The sequence below is a fragment of the Folsomia candida genome, unplaced genomic scaffold, assembly GCF_002217175.1.
Source record: "Folsomia candida strain VU population unplaced genomic scaffold, ASM221717v1 Fcan01_Sc002, whole genome shotgun sequence".
Taxonomy (NCBI): domain Eukaryota; kingdom Metazoa; phylum Arthropoda; class Collembola; order Entomobryomorpha; family Isotomidae; genus Folsomia; species Folsomia candida.
In genome coordinates this window covers 13,079,325-13,094,676 of record NW_019091194.1, presented here as the reverse complement: position 1 = coordinate 13,094,676, position 15,352 = coordinate 13,079,325, and the positions used below count along the sequence as shown (strand labels likewise).

General features: G+C 39.5%; 1 protein-coding gene across 2 annotated transcripts in view; it reads left to right on the top strand.

The window, feature by feature from the left end:
- Positions 1 to 15,352, top strand: part of LOC110844859 — an 81,367-nt gene that overhangs the window by 31,408 nt on the left and 34,607 nt on the right. For both annotated transcript variants that reach the window (XR_004833998.1, XM_035847911.1), the window contains exons 5-11: positions 2,167 to 2,237; positions 2,514 to 2,589; positions 2,815 to 2,876; positions 6,269 to 6,379; positions 9,641 to 9,753; positions 9,833 to 9,923; positions 12,815 to 12,966. Coding sequence is in view for 1 of the 2 variants with exons in the window: in XM_035847911.1 (XP_035703804.1) it covers positions 2,167 to 2,237; positions 2,514 to 2,589; positions 2,815 to 2,876; positions 6,269 to 6,379; positions 9,641 to 9,753; positions 9,833 to 9,923; positions 12,815 to 12,966 (676 nt within the window). In the remaining variant the exon portion in view is untranslated. The remainder of the gene's footprint in view (positions 1 to 2,166; positions 2,238 to 2,513; positions 2,590 to 2,814; positions 2,877 to 6,268; positions 6,380 to 9,640; positions 9,754 to 9,832; positions 9,924 to 12,814; positions 12,967 to 15,352) is intronic.

Here is a 15,352-nt window from a genome sequence, read left to right as displayed (position 1 = left end):
TTTCTTGAAATGTTTTCCTAAATTGGAATGCTTCGAATGTTGATAACTACACACCGCAAACATGGACGAACTATGTAGGTCACAACCATGAAGTATTATTATTAGCATTAGCGATAGGAAGCGGGAAAATAATATCAAATTTGTCGTTTTTCAACTGCAAAACAAACTTTGTAACAGGGTGTACATTTGTAAGTATAATGTGGAAAATGGGCAGCCAATCTAATAAATGTAGGCAACTTGGCTACCAGGTCCTGCAGCCCATTTGCACGTATACATATATACCCATATACTCCGATAATGCTCACAGTCCTGTGCTAAGCTATATGAATGAATGTGTACATACGTATGTTGGTGTTCCTATTTAACGAGTATTTGAACTGAAGCTGGAGAGTCCGAGTAGGAAATAATTTCACCAACAGGTACATTATCAAATCATGGGAATTAATTAAATCCCGGATAAGTTGGTATATGGTATTACCGAAGAAGGAAATAAGCCCACAGCCGTATCTGTACCATCAATTAGTGCTTGTATTTACAATTCTGTAATTTATAGCTGACCATGACATGCCTTTGTAATTACTAATGTGCACTGTCTTTATTTCTCTTATAAATTTAGAATATGATCCCTTTTGCATTAGAAATTGCCAATGTGGACCATTTACGACCTACTCCGGATACTGGAGTGAGGATTTTGGGGCAGGAAATATTAAAAGCGTTAAAAGTAACTAATGGGCTAATTTGGTGATGTTAGCGTTTTCCCCAGCTCTCTGGAAGTAAGAGCCATCGAATCCATATAGTGCTGTTGGCAAGGGGGCGAATCGCATGTATTCGTCCTCCAATATACGCAGACTTTATTACCAAATTAGTGAAAAAGAGAGAGCCCATCAAACTCTCTATTATTAACTGTGAAATTGCCACTGAGTTATGAAAATGGGCGTGTCTTGCAAATGTATATCACCAATTCATTACATTTCAGCTCAACGAATGCTCTGAAATGAAAGAATAGGAATGCTTCAGAGTGAAAACCTGCGAATACGGAGTGGGATATCTCCACCACCAAGATTGCTTTCACTATTCGCCTGCTATCATGCAGCCCTAAATATAAATCTATGCATGTGTAAAATAAATTCACACGTTAAGTCCGCATACGCTTTCAATCGCCTTGGAGCCATGAACCTCATCTATAATAACCGAATCACCATAAAAATCTCGAAAATGAAATAAAAGTGAACTGGTTGTTGATCTGGATGGCAAATAAATAGTAAATAAATGCGCAAACTGCGTCTGCGCCTCTACAAACTGCATATTATAGATACATGCAAAAATACTAAGGATAAGACGTAGGGCACAACTTTTCAACTTATTTAAATGCTTAGTGAAACAACTTATTGCTTACTTTCGATTTATATTATTTGAAGAGCACGCGTGTTTCTGAACAGAGCTCCAAATTCTTTTCTAACCAAACATTTATAAGTAGTTCTTTCTTTCACGTAGGCGTGCCTGCATGAATAAATGGTCAATATGTACGTATAGAAAGCGTTGATGCCTAAATCTCTTAGGATAAGATTAAAATACCAAAGATGTTCTTGGATAGTGGGGATTTCAGGACACTGGCAATATGCGCTGGAGTTTTATGGTGAAAGTGTATAGAGCTAAAGTGCTTAGGCGATGGAAAATCGTGAGAGAAAAGTAGATTGTCTTGTTCTCGGAGATGGAAAACTCTTAAAAATTAATCCCTTCCTTATTCTCATACGCGATTCCAAAATTACCAGCTTTCGAGAGTTGGAAGTATATGTTAGTCATGTATCGTTTCACAGCTTACCTTTCACCTTTAAATAATCATCTTGTCTTAGATCCAGCGTTATGTAAGTGCTTTCACTATTTCCATAAAAATTGCTGGCGTATGTTTGGACAAGTAAAACATAAAAGATTGTGAAACCCATTTTTAATAGGGTACAAGTTGATCACTGACACTCTACCAACTCGGCAATAATAGAATATACCGACACATAAACTAGCACACGTGACTCATGAACCCTAAGCGCTACAAATACGATTTAGTTCATTAATTATAGAACACCCAACGTACCGAACTCATATGGTTTCACGATGAAATGAGGCTTGAATATGAATTATAATTAAGAATTGTTTTGATTTCATTGATAGCTTGGACGTGAGAGGCAAGCATTTCAGTGCCGCAAAACATTGGTCTGCCGACGTTCCATTTGGGAAACGTGGTAAGTTTTGATTCATTATTCTCAAGTTGTTTTTAACCGTGTGTCTCATCTAGCAAGTATTGCATTACATTGTCTTAGCGACGTATAATCATATCCTGACCTACACTAATCGGGATATTATTCCTTGATTTGACGATTGATTGATTTGATTTGATTCATGGACGCGGATAAAGTAGTTTTGTCATGTGATGTAAATTAGAGCGTCGCTTTCAAGTATGATTAATTAGAAAACCACTGAACCACATATAATTTGATTCATGTTGATGATTTCCAAAGGGCATTTTCAAACCACATCCGAGCCTGCAAGACTAATCGTAGAACCTGTAAAGGTAGAAGACCAAGGTGTTTATCGGTACGTTGGATTGAATTTTCGTAATAATATAATTTTATTCAGGTGAATGTATTATATTCGCAGAGTTACGTTACAAATATAAAGAGTCCAGTGCTGTGCAATTAAACATAAAATAACGCACACCACCAATAATGCCTAACGAATAAATAAACACTTTCACTTCGCACATTAGTTAGTAATGCATATATTTTTAGTCGTATATTCACATTTGATACATAATTATAGGTGTCGAGTGGATTTCCGTAATTCACCAAGTCGTGAGAGTCGATTGAACTTAACCGTCATTGGTAAGTAATGTTTTTTATTGCATATATGCTTATTATGCCATTCATTGACTCCTAAAATTAACATTTTGTTTAATATTAAATGTGCTAAAAAACTTTATTAAGAGAAATATGATTTTGAGACTGAAACTCACAAGAGGAAATATAACTGATATAAGAAAATATACATGAATATCTGTATGTGCATAAATATTATGTGCACATATGCATACACACAGTTGAGTAATATACAAATATATGCATATTTTTATAAAATTTCCATTTTGGCTGAGTTTGTGCGTAACTACCGCATGTTTGCGTTACAACAAACTTTACAACACGTGTATCGAACCAGGTAAAATCTACAAAATATGAGCTTTCCAACATCCGGAGCTAGTCAGCTATGCATTATTTTGCGAAGTCAACATTGTGAGAGTCAACATTTGGCTGTAGGAAGCACCCCGCGCGACACAAGGCTGGGAGATGAGCATCGGGAAGAGACAGACCTTTTTCAAGATTTTGATCCTAAATGTCAAAGTCAAGTCTGATATTTGGCCAAAGGGAAGGATAGAAAGTTGGAGAAAGTGTCACATTACAGACAGGGCTAATATACAGTTTGTTGTAAATAAAATCCCAAGCGGGTGCTTTACTTTACTTGTGCTCCCACCACCACCACCAGTCATCCCAATCTCGCTCAATACAGTAGTGGAGGCAAATAATGGGAAGACGACAACCAGCCAGCCAACCAACCCAGTTTTGTTCGGTCGGGTCTCACTATCACTCTATTCTGACACCCAAAACCCTATTCACTTTCTCCGTTCCGCTACACAAACAACAGGACCACTCGGTCGCAGTAGTCTCAATGCGACATGTTGCAAGCTTTGACATGAGCCTCGATCGGATACAATTTATCAAATGCATGAGATACTGGAGGATGCTTCTCCCCACTCTTGCCATACATTTTCTTCGGGCTGCGGCCAAAATGAAAATTCATCTTGCGAACTAGTCATGGCATGGCTGCAAAACATTGTTTCTCAACTTGCGTGTCAAGTTGGGGTATTGCATTTTGTACAATTACTTTTTTCCTTGTTTATTCTTTTACTCGTCTGATATCGCTGCGAGAATCTCACATATAACGTAATGGCACCAGAGACGCTAGACCTCTTAAACTCATAGATGCAGAGAACCGACAAAGACGGTGAAAACCCAATGCGTTGTTGGTCTTATTCATTCCCATGTGTATGCATATATATGTATTATTTGTATATATATATTCCTATTTATGTATATCAAGTAGAATATGTAACATTATACTGTTTTACGTACGCTATGCATGGTATCGTTTCTTCATTAAATCCACGCCCGCCATATCTCAGCAGACTATCAATCCCGAGGAGATGAAAAGAAGATGAAGCAGCATTTGCAAAATAAGTAACATGTTATCCTATACGTACGTATGTATGTATTTCATATATTGAAACGTGGAGCCGCATGTACGAGTGCATTACGAAGCAACCAGAAATACTGCATGCAACCAAATTACCTCCTCCCGCATGGAGAATAAATGTGAAGATAAATGTATGCAGCTTGGCAGTGGGTGTGTAAACATACGTCGTGAGAACAAGAAGGAGCAGCAATGCAATGAAACCGCAATAAACGAGCATAAGCGTGGCCGAATAGAGGGACGGCTATAATGCTGCATGGACGTATTGTAACAGGAAGAATGTGAGCAAATGGGTAAAAATCAGGAAAGTTTTTCATAAAATAACAAGAAGCATGTTGCAAAGAAAAGACGAACGAGGAGTCGAGACAAAAGATAACTGACGGATGAATGCTTCCTTAACCAGTTCTTTCTCTCTGCTTTCTCTCCTCTCTCTCTCTGGTGCTCCTCAAATGGGAGGGAGAAGGGAGGCATAAGCTTTTGTCTGAAAGAAATTTGCTTAATGCTTCTGTTTTTAATGGGATGGATGGGATAAAATAAAATAACTAACCATAACCAACAAAAGCGTAGCATTGGTGGGTGGATGGGTGGTGAATCTATTTCTTGGCGTATATGCATAGCTTCTCTCTCTCTCTCACTACTTTAGATTAAAAAGAGGATGAAGGGTTGCCCAATTTTTCCTTTCATTCAGCCCTCCCAGTCACTCACCATCATCAGCCATACTTAAGTTCCAAGAATGAGCCTTTTTTATTAATTTAGCAGCAAAAAATCTTCGAAACTTGTTCATGAGTGCATGATGAAGGAAGCATCAAGTTTGATATTGCTCAGCACAACAAAATCTGACAGAAGTACATACGCACATATGTGGTTGCCTACTTAATTATTGTGTATTTACATAAAACAACTATATAAATAGGTTACACGTGTTCTCTTGTTTAGAAAATATGTAGGTGTGAATACTAAATTGAAAATATTTTATAGTCGGAACTATATGCTACCTGCTGCTAAATATTACTTAAAAAAAATTAAAGTGTGGATTACTTTTCACTCTTGTAATTAAAAAAAGTACATGACTTGAGGCCGTGTCAAGTTTCCACTAATCACTTTTCATAGGTTTTTACATGTATTTAGAGACGCATTTGGGTTTCCTCCATAAAAATGAGTTTATAATTTACTTGAGTAGTAGAACTCTCTCTCGCCCTCATTGCATTGAAGCAAGTATCCGAACTAAACTCTTCCTTCGAATTTTAAATTCTAAACTGCACTTTATGGTGACTGCGTTCAACTTTGCTGCTAAGCTTCATTTGCTTCTTTGAACATCAACAGCCGAAGGGATTTTCATTAAGGAAATGAGTCAGCCTTGTCGGGTAGAAGAACCAACGATCTGTACTTTTCTAAAATTCCGACTTTTCTGTCTGCATTAAACTTTCAAACTAAAGTAAGAAGGGTGGAAATGTATCAAGTCCACTTGGATCGTTACAATTCCAATTCATCATTCTGTGTGCTACACAAACCTGTACCAACACCTCATTTTAATTATTATCTCCTATCCGTTTTAAATAAGTATGCCCAGATATATCCTTGTATAAATTCACCAAACCCACCTCAAAGCATTACAATATTCAAAATTTTCTTGGTATAATTTAATTTAATTGTGCAAACCCCTGTTATTTGTTAATTTGAGATAAGATGAATTTTAAACCTGATCGTTATAAACTATAAGGATCCATGCTATCAAGATCTCTCACGGATAACATAGTGCAAACTTTTATTTCGCAAACTTGTGCCAACAAGAGGCTATCGTATTTATGTAGCTTATAAAACAATTGTGCAGCGATACAAACTGTGGTGGAAAGAGTACACCTTTGTTTTCCATTGAAATTTGCATTGATGGAAAATTTGATGATTTCAGAAAATGCTAATATGGTAATTTCTGTATTTATCGTGTTTAATAAATCAAATTTATTTATTACAGTGCCTCCACAAGAACCGCAAATTTTCGAACACACGGGTATGAACGTTCGAGGTGAGGTGGGACCCTATCGCGAAGGATCGACGATAGAATTAACGTGCATCGTCCGCGATGGTAGGTCACGATGAACGCGATTTCGTTATTTCTCTCAACGGTGTCATAATGTTGAAATTCTAAAGGTGCTGCTGTAGTTAAAAGTCAACAGCTCGTTCCACCTTGTGCTAGGAATGCACCCTACTCGCCATACATGCCATACCTGCCAAGCACGGTCCTTGGGATCGTCGTATCACGAATTCACGAGGCCTCCTGGAATGAATAGCAGTCAGCTCACTCGCCTCGCTTTCTCTTTTTCCGCTACTCCAAATCCTGAATTCATGAATTAACAGTTCTTCTGTGAGCAGTGAGCGTTTCTCTCAAATGAATTATCGTTGTTGAGCACCACTCAACCTCACCAGCTTAACTTTTGGCGAGTTTTGTACTCTTGAAATAGCATATGTTGAGAAAGTATTTTACTTAACGACGAAAACGTGATAGCACGTAAAGAAAGAAACGTCTCCCATGATCACTATCATCAAGAACAGATGAACTTTGCTTCATTCAACGCCCTAATGTTGAGAGAAAGAGTCAATTGGGTCGTACGCGTCTCGAGTCAGAGCATCTAAATTTAAAGTGTAAAAAAACGCGCGTAGTTGTGTAAACCGAAATGACGCAGACGTATGCCATTTTTTCTGCTCACAGCTAAATAAAGTGGATATATGCAAGAAGGCAAAGTGAGTAAAATATAAAGAGTCACATTATTTGTCTCTCAGTTGGACATGTTTCAGTCATTACGCAAGGAACGACGTCAAATGCGAAAAGAATCTAAATTTGCTTAAACAGAGCGTTAAAGAGAAAATTAGTTTTACTTTGCAAACGAACTATAATTTCAGCAGAATTCTGAAACTTGGAACAACTGAGTCGCATTACCAAAGGGTAATAAATGATCATGTAAAAGTGGTCATCTACGAGATGATGACACGTTGTTGGTATAATTGACTAAGGAAGACTTCCTAAGCGTCACAGATAAAGTAAGTACAGTAGAAACTTCCAGTTCCATTTTCCCTTCTTTCACCAACGTTGCCAAGATCATGGACTTCTCCTGGCTTTCCCAAATCCTAAGCGGCTAAATAACAGTAGCTTTTAGCACTCAACAAATATTTCACCTCGCATTAAGTGTTTACAAATTTACGCATATAAAAATGCAAGGACGTGGATGTATGTATCTGTAAAAGGGGTAAAATAAGCACGAGTAGACAAATACCCAAGACACACCTAAGCACATAGGACCATCGGTATCTCTCCTTTCATGACGAGGAGTCTAATAAATCCATTCACTTTCGCTCATGGTTGTGGTAGCACGGGTAGTGGCAGCAGCCAAGGAAGATGTCATGAAAAATAAGTATGTACTCTTAATAATGGAGATAAATCTTGTGAAGAGATGCATTAAATACAAAGTCTGCGCCATGTGCTTGGGTGCTGGAAGACCCAGCACATTTGATTTACGGCACTTTGTCTTATTATCTACACATTTCTGCCGGGTGACTGCAATGCATTTTCCACTTATAAATCATCGTGGACCTGGCTCACGAAAACGGAAGAAGTTGGTCTGTTGCTTACATAATTCTTTTACGGGGACGGCATGAGAGTCATCAACATTTCTGACCTGGAGAGCAAACCAGTGAATAGAGTTAAATAAGTCTGAAGTGGTTAGCTTTCTTCGATATCGTACAAACCACCTCAACCGGATGGTTCGAGGCTATATATTTAGTTGGTGACCGTGTTTATGTCCAATGTTCTCACATAGTATGATTTAAGTTGGCTCAAGTTTTCCTGTGCTCTGGCTGCTCTGACTTCCGGATCCGACGTGCGGGTGTTGGACTTTTCGAGTTGATGGTTGCTCACAGAATTCCTTCGTACAAAGTTTATACCTGCATCGAGTGGAGCGTGGAGTGTGAAGATATAAGTACGTACACGGGACGGGTATATGTTCATCGAGGTATTTATGTCACAACTGAGCTGCGTAAACTATTTCTACTCGAATGCACGCAATATTATTATTTTATTTGTCCCAGTTAAGATGGACAAAGCAAATAAATTTCCGTGAGAATAAGTCGAGTCACGACGCGGCTGGTAAGTAAATAAGAAATTGAGCAAGTGAAAATAGAGGCCACGCTTTAGTAGTCGTCTGTCTGGCCTGAACTTTTTCCGCCAAAACTACTTACCAAATGACGTTCACTCGGTATTTATTTGCCAGTATTTTTGATCATTTGTCAGCATTACGTGTGCACTTGCGTAGTAAATACTAACGGAGGTGGTTATTTAATGCATAGGTGAAGAATTGCTGTGGTAAACCAATTATTATTTCTCACAAACGCGACTCATGTTTGACATTGAGTGACCAAAATTAATTTTCTCTCGTTTTTCGCTGGAAGATACACATTGTCCCAAACTCTATTATTTCCAGAGGTATATACGTTTGGTAGAAATTCCAAATTTAACAGACTAGTGATTGTTTGCATAACCACGTGGTGATGAAGTATGTCGCAAGTAAATGAATGTGAAAGGGACCAAAACCACTACCACTTTCACAGAAGATGGATGCGAATCCATAATGCTCAATTTATCGGATGGCTAGGCTTCGGAATACTAAGAGTAACTAAACATGTATGGACAGACAAATTTCCCAGGTCCACCTCACTATTAATGACGCGGTCTGGCTCGTCTGACTATGTAATATGTGCTGTGCTGCCAAGAAATCCAACAACAGAATGCTCCTAGAATGGCAAATTGAATCAACCTGCAAAGTTTTGGGTGTGGACGACTCATTGCAAATTCTACCGGCTCAACGATCCTCTTGCCTCCAGCTTCATTTCAGCTTCAAGGAGAATTGCTTTGCGTCGTGGAGTCATCATTCGTTGGAGAAATGAGAACAATGAATTCAGTTAGCGGCTTGCAATACCTTGGCACATTTCCTTTGAAATAAAGTAATATTCCTGAATTCACTTAGGTAACATTGTGTGTGTGTGTGGTGTTATTTGTAGAACATCTGTTAACACACTCATTTGACGCACAAGTACAAAGGCGAGCGAGCGAGAGAGCGAGGCGAGTGAGCGGTGGGGAGAAAGCGAATGAATTTCCCCAGTAGTAGAAAGTAATTCCGGTTTCCAAAACCAAGGATTTAGAGTTGATTGCTATACAGGGAGCTCTTAAGTTGACTTTGGCTGCGGTATCCAGTTTTGTGATCTGACTGGTATGGCACGGTGGTTGGTAAGGGTGACTGAGTCGATCATTAATTCATGCGGGGCATGTGTGTGATTTGGTTTCATATGATTTCAGGATTCCCAAGTCCATTGGTCATGTGGTACCTAAACGACGATCTTGTGGACTCTTCATACCACGCGGAAAATGAGAATCAAGTTATAAATCACATTTCAGTGCCAAATATTCAGGTATATAAATTGCGTCTATAAATACGTATATTAGGTATATATATATGTGTAAATATGCAAATATTCATTCCAAATATAGAGAAGTCAGCACCGAGCTAATCTGGAGTGCCGTGCACGGAATACGGTTCTTATCTCTCCCGTATCAAAGACTGTCAGCATTGAACTCAATTGTAAGTTAATATTACTCTCACTCATCTTCTTTTACATGACTGCGTGCGTGCGTGTTTGTGTGTCGAGGACATGCTTTCACTTGATTTGCCAAATTCATTTACCCATCCAGAACCAAGATTTGATTCCAGAGATTATCCTAAATTTTACGCCTCGCACTCCTCACTCCTCTCTCCGCGTTGCATTCCATTCCTCAATTTCAAAATTAAAAGTAATCAGGCATAAATTCTCTCCAGACGCAGAGCGGTGCACATCCTCTGGGGACAAATTGCATAGCTTATCGTAACTATAGCTTATCTTGCGTAATTTGTTATATGGATATTGATTCTAATGAAGACTTACATGTAATAAAGTATCAAGCAGATCTATTTCAGAACCATTTTAAAATTTGAAATAGGCATAAATACATAATTGTGAGAATACGACGAGTTCCTTGGGTGTGAATTTACCACCTGCATTTGAAGCAAAAATGCTAAGGTTGCTCATGACGGGATCGGAATGGAAATTATGTCGGATTGTTCACGTCTAGCGGGGGGTAATCCAGTTAACAGTTCCATGTACCACCTCCATAATTATGAAAGTGTGAAGGGTAAATTGCCAAATTGTTCAGGTATAGTGCTCTTATCAGATTGACCACAGAAGACAGACTGTATTTATGGCTGTAATTTAAGACATTGATCGGTGACACGACGGTTGGGTGGTTGGTGGTGGTGGTGGTGAGCCTTGGTTCATGGTGATAATGGGACTGGTGTGACTCTGTGCTGTGTACGTGCATACAACCAAGGACTTGGTGGAGAAAGTTGGAGGTAAATCAGTTACACTTGGCTATTCCGCAGCTAGACAGGCTGATCCTGGAACAAACGCATTGACAGATAACAGACAGCTCCAACAAGCCATCCATCAAGATCTTGCAAAAGATAGTCACAAATCGAAATATGTTCTCAATCCGTGTCGTTCCCTCCCACGACCACCACCGCCATTCCGATTCCGCATTCCCCATTTTCACTCTCTGGCTAAAACATGATAAAAGGGACTCTGTCAACCGTGAAAGTGTAATTAGCACCTGCATTGATTAGCGAAAGAACAAACGACGAATTATTACTAGTGTGCTAATTACAGGGGAGACGTGCCTGATACACCAACATCAGGAAGAGACGAGACAACTTGGCATGAATTTCTGAGGGCGTTGTAAACATCAACCGTACATTCAGGATATGTTTATAAGTATTTATGTATGACGTATTTATATACGTACGTACGAGGTAGTATACGCCTTTATCTTTCTAAGAATACTTTGCCCTATGTTTCATCCTCCTCCTCCTACGAATGTATGTGTCAGTAAAATCTCCATGACGTTGATTGGCCGGAACGAGCATTTGGGTTTCGTTCGATCGCATATAATGCAACCACCACCGTCTCTCTCAAAGTCTGATCTAGATAACAATCGGACGCGTCGAAGATTGAATTAGTCCCAAATCCAGAGTCTGTCTTCTAGAGTAAAAAATTTAGTCACGTAATCCGACTACCAACCGACGCTAAGTAGACGCTCTATCTTCCCACCCACCCAGCAGCAACTAACTAACTTGCACTATCGAAAAAAGGGCTACATGACGATGATGGGATATAAGTAACTTTTCATTGCGCACCCTTCAGCTCTTAACCAACTTTTTAATAAGGAGCAGTCAGCTTGGTAGTTTTAACTGTGGGTAGTGTTACATGAACATGGAACAAGCGAAGAAGAAGAAGAAGAATTAGGCGAGGAAAAGTTGTTCCTTTGCAGTCACTTGAGGCATATGGACACTTGATGTAAGATTAAATAAACGGCGACCAACCCATGGCTTTCTTTTCTCCTTCTTCTCACTCCTTTGTTATAAATGCCTATCTCGTACCCCGTTCTCTGAGGGGGCGATGGAGAAGGGAGCACATACATATACACACAGAAATCGATTATGTCTCAAGTGAGTGAGTAAAGAAACATGTCGAATTGAGCCTCTGACGATTAGAGAAGATTCATTTAGTCAAGAGGGAAAGTCGTTTAGATTTGGATTGGTCTCGGAGACATACTGCTGCCTGCTTCTCTGCGGAAACGGAGACGTTTTTTTTTGCACTCGCACTGCACATACAACTAGATTAAGCAGGAGATAACCATGGCATAGCACACACACATACCAGTCAATGCTCAGGTTCCATTGAATGTGGATCTTGAGAAGGAAACAAAAAAGTTTTGAAAACTAACTCGATCCAGTCTCCCATCCTCTCTGATGACAGAAAGAATGAGGCGAGAAAACTCAGTTAAGCACTTTAGGCGCAGTTTGCGGAGGTTGACTTGAATCAGCCGATGAAGAGGAAGAAAAAGCATTTTACAAAATACCAAGTAGCAAAATGAACGCTTTCTCTCTTGCATTATTTTTTTGATCTAATTCGATTATTTGATTTATCACACTCAACCCACCACTCACTCCGAACTATCCAAGAACCGCTCGAAAAGTGTTGAAACGAAGCATCGCATTCTAAGCAGGTCAATTAATTTACTCACGAGGAATGGAATGTAATCAATTGCAGGAGAGAGAAAAAGAGTTCTCTCCTACTTAAATACACGTGTATTCATACATGCACAAAAAAAGTTTAGAGAATTTGCTACTCACCAAAAAAAACTTTTTTTTTCTTCATCAACATTCAACAAATGTATTTGTATCAAAATTTAATTTAGCTTACGTCTTTATCTCATTTCCTAATTAAACTAGTAAAGTTGGATTAGTATAGTTAAATATGTATGTGAGGATATATGCATGTATGTATGTATATCAGATTAACGAAGGAGGGGGAACTCGGATTAACTAAGGATAAGCGGCTCAAAATGTGCAACTAACCATGTTTTTATTATTTATTCCAGTACGTCCTCTATCCGTGTCGATATTGCAGCGACACAGCCAACTTTCTACACATACTCAGTATGAAATTACATGCGAGTCTTGGGGATCGCACCCTCCTCCCACTCTGCTTTGGTTCTTGGAAGGTCAAGAACTAAAGGGGGTTACAACAGAGGTAAGTACATTAGTGATAGCCAACTTCCATTATTGTTCGGCAGCACTCAAAAAGTCCATAATGCTCACATGTATGTAACAGCTAATAACATTTATCAATGGGAAAGTTAAGGGGAAAAGTTGGGGGAAAGAATCTCTCCAGATAAGCTAATGGAAAAAAGACATACTGAACTTTTTGACCCCTGTCAGAACTGCAGAGCAACAGCAGTGAACATAATTATTAGTTCAAATATGACATCATCTTCCAAGTGGTCACATATATTGATAAAATGCGCCTTTTCTTTTATGAATGTCATCCTGCTAGCCGTATCACATGGCGACTTTCGCTCCTTGTGGGTCCCACATTCGTTAGTGTATTAAATAATCAGGATACCCTCCACTGCGCTTAATTTCCCTCGCCTCCAAGCCAACTTCAACTTCACACCAACCACCTCGAGTTACGGACAGCAGCAGTTGCTTAATCTCGTTCTAGCTTCACCCCAGTCTTTCACCCGAGAAAGTAACTGTTCCGGTATTTTTTTACGCGTAACTACAAAAGATTTTGTTCCGCCAGCCACCCCTCCATGCGAACTTTGTCATAATTCACGGATACGATATTTTATAGATGGGTAGACTGGAATGAAACTGACTGGACACTGGTTCAATGAGATACCGGAGGGTGAATTGTAACGGTTCTGGGCACTGCAGCCAAGTAAAAGGTCCATGGAGAAAGAGAAATGTCTTGGAATAAGCAAAAAGTTGGATAATCTTTGGCCGTGGGGTCTTTCTCGCTTTCTCCTACTTCATTTCGTGCCAGGCAATCCATGTATCGACACTTTACAACTGTTCTTCTCGCCACGTATCTATCTATTTATCAGAGTCGAGGCTTCTTGTTTTTCTGCCCGCATCCGTGTGACGCAGACTTGACCACAGGACGACCACTTGCCTTTCTCCATCCAATTCAGGGGTGATGGAATGGATGGATGCCCAGAGCGGTTCGTTGACGTGATGGTCAGCATGGAATTCCTAAAGGTGTGAAATGGATAAGCAGTGATGACATTGATGAGTGACAAGTCCTTAATAGCTGTGGCCACTGTCACTGCACCCCTGTGATTCCAAAGATGGATGAGTCGCTTTCTTGGCGCTATTGTCCCCTTTATTCTTCTCTTCCCATTCTTTTCACTCGCTCCTCGTATGTATAAATATACGCCTTGGTATATGTTGCTGCATCCTTTTCATTTTGTTGGATTTTCTGTCATTGATCTTGTCATCCTTCTCCTTCAACCGTGGTGAAATGCAACGTGGTCAGGCTCGTTAAGACTTTACTTGAGGTAGTCTTCGCAAGAGTGACTTCGTCATTTAACTGGTTTACTTGTCTCTCCTTTGTCCTTGTCTGCACTCTCCTTCTTCGCCTCCTCCTCACGGAATAAAGAAGGTCTAAGTAGATTCTAAGACGTGTAATACTTCTTTCGAGGCCTGAGCCCTTCCTGGATCTGACTCAACTCAGCATAAGTTTCTCTTCTTGGCATAACTTTCACTACTTGCTCCAGAAGAGTTGCTTTATTGCCGCACTTATTTCCATTTCGCCTTGAAGTTTGATCTTTATATGAGGCCGTTATATAAAGGTTTTTGAATAAGCTCTGCGTGCTTATAGGATTCGAATCTTTGGTGCCATAAGTTGGAATCTCCTTTGTGTACTTTGCATTGATTAACATTGAACTGCTAAAGTGTTTTTAATACTTTATCAATTTTATATGAGGCTAAATATTTTACATTTCACATCCATCATTGCAGAAAATCGTGGGAAAAGACGTGCATAAATGATGGAATGTGAGAATTTGAAAAACATTCGTGTTCTTTCAAAGCTTTCATCTTCCTTCAATATTAAGACCATGTTTTTCTCAAGTTCATCACTGCATAATTGACGAGGAAAATAAATTTACCAACGAGTTGAAAGTGGAACAATAGACATGTTGTCAAGCGTCTACCACTGCAACCTGCAATATTACCAGCATCATCAGTCAGGTTGGTCCATGTTTTCACCACCACGAGCCACATGCACATGTACGTATAACATCAACAACCGTTTACAATACTTTTTCCTCTCTGTCGACTTTCCTCCACAGAAGTTGAGCTGCGTAGGCACAGACAGAAACCTGCATTGCCCGAGTGCAAGACTTTCATCTCAAGTTGTTGAATGATTTAAGAGTGCGGAGAATAAACTGATGGCAAAGACATGGAAGAGCGCTTTCCCTTGGAGAGTAAAATTTCTTAAATGTTGTAAAGTGTATACTCTGCTCTCACTGAGCCCCGTATTCTATCTCCTCTCCATTTATTGTGCCTTCGGATTACAAGGGGTGTGTGTCGGCAATTTTTCACCTTTTGTCTGCCTAATATGCAGGCCTCCG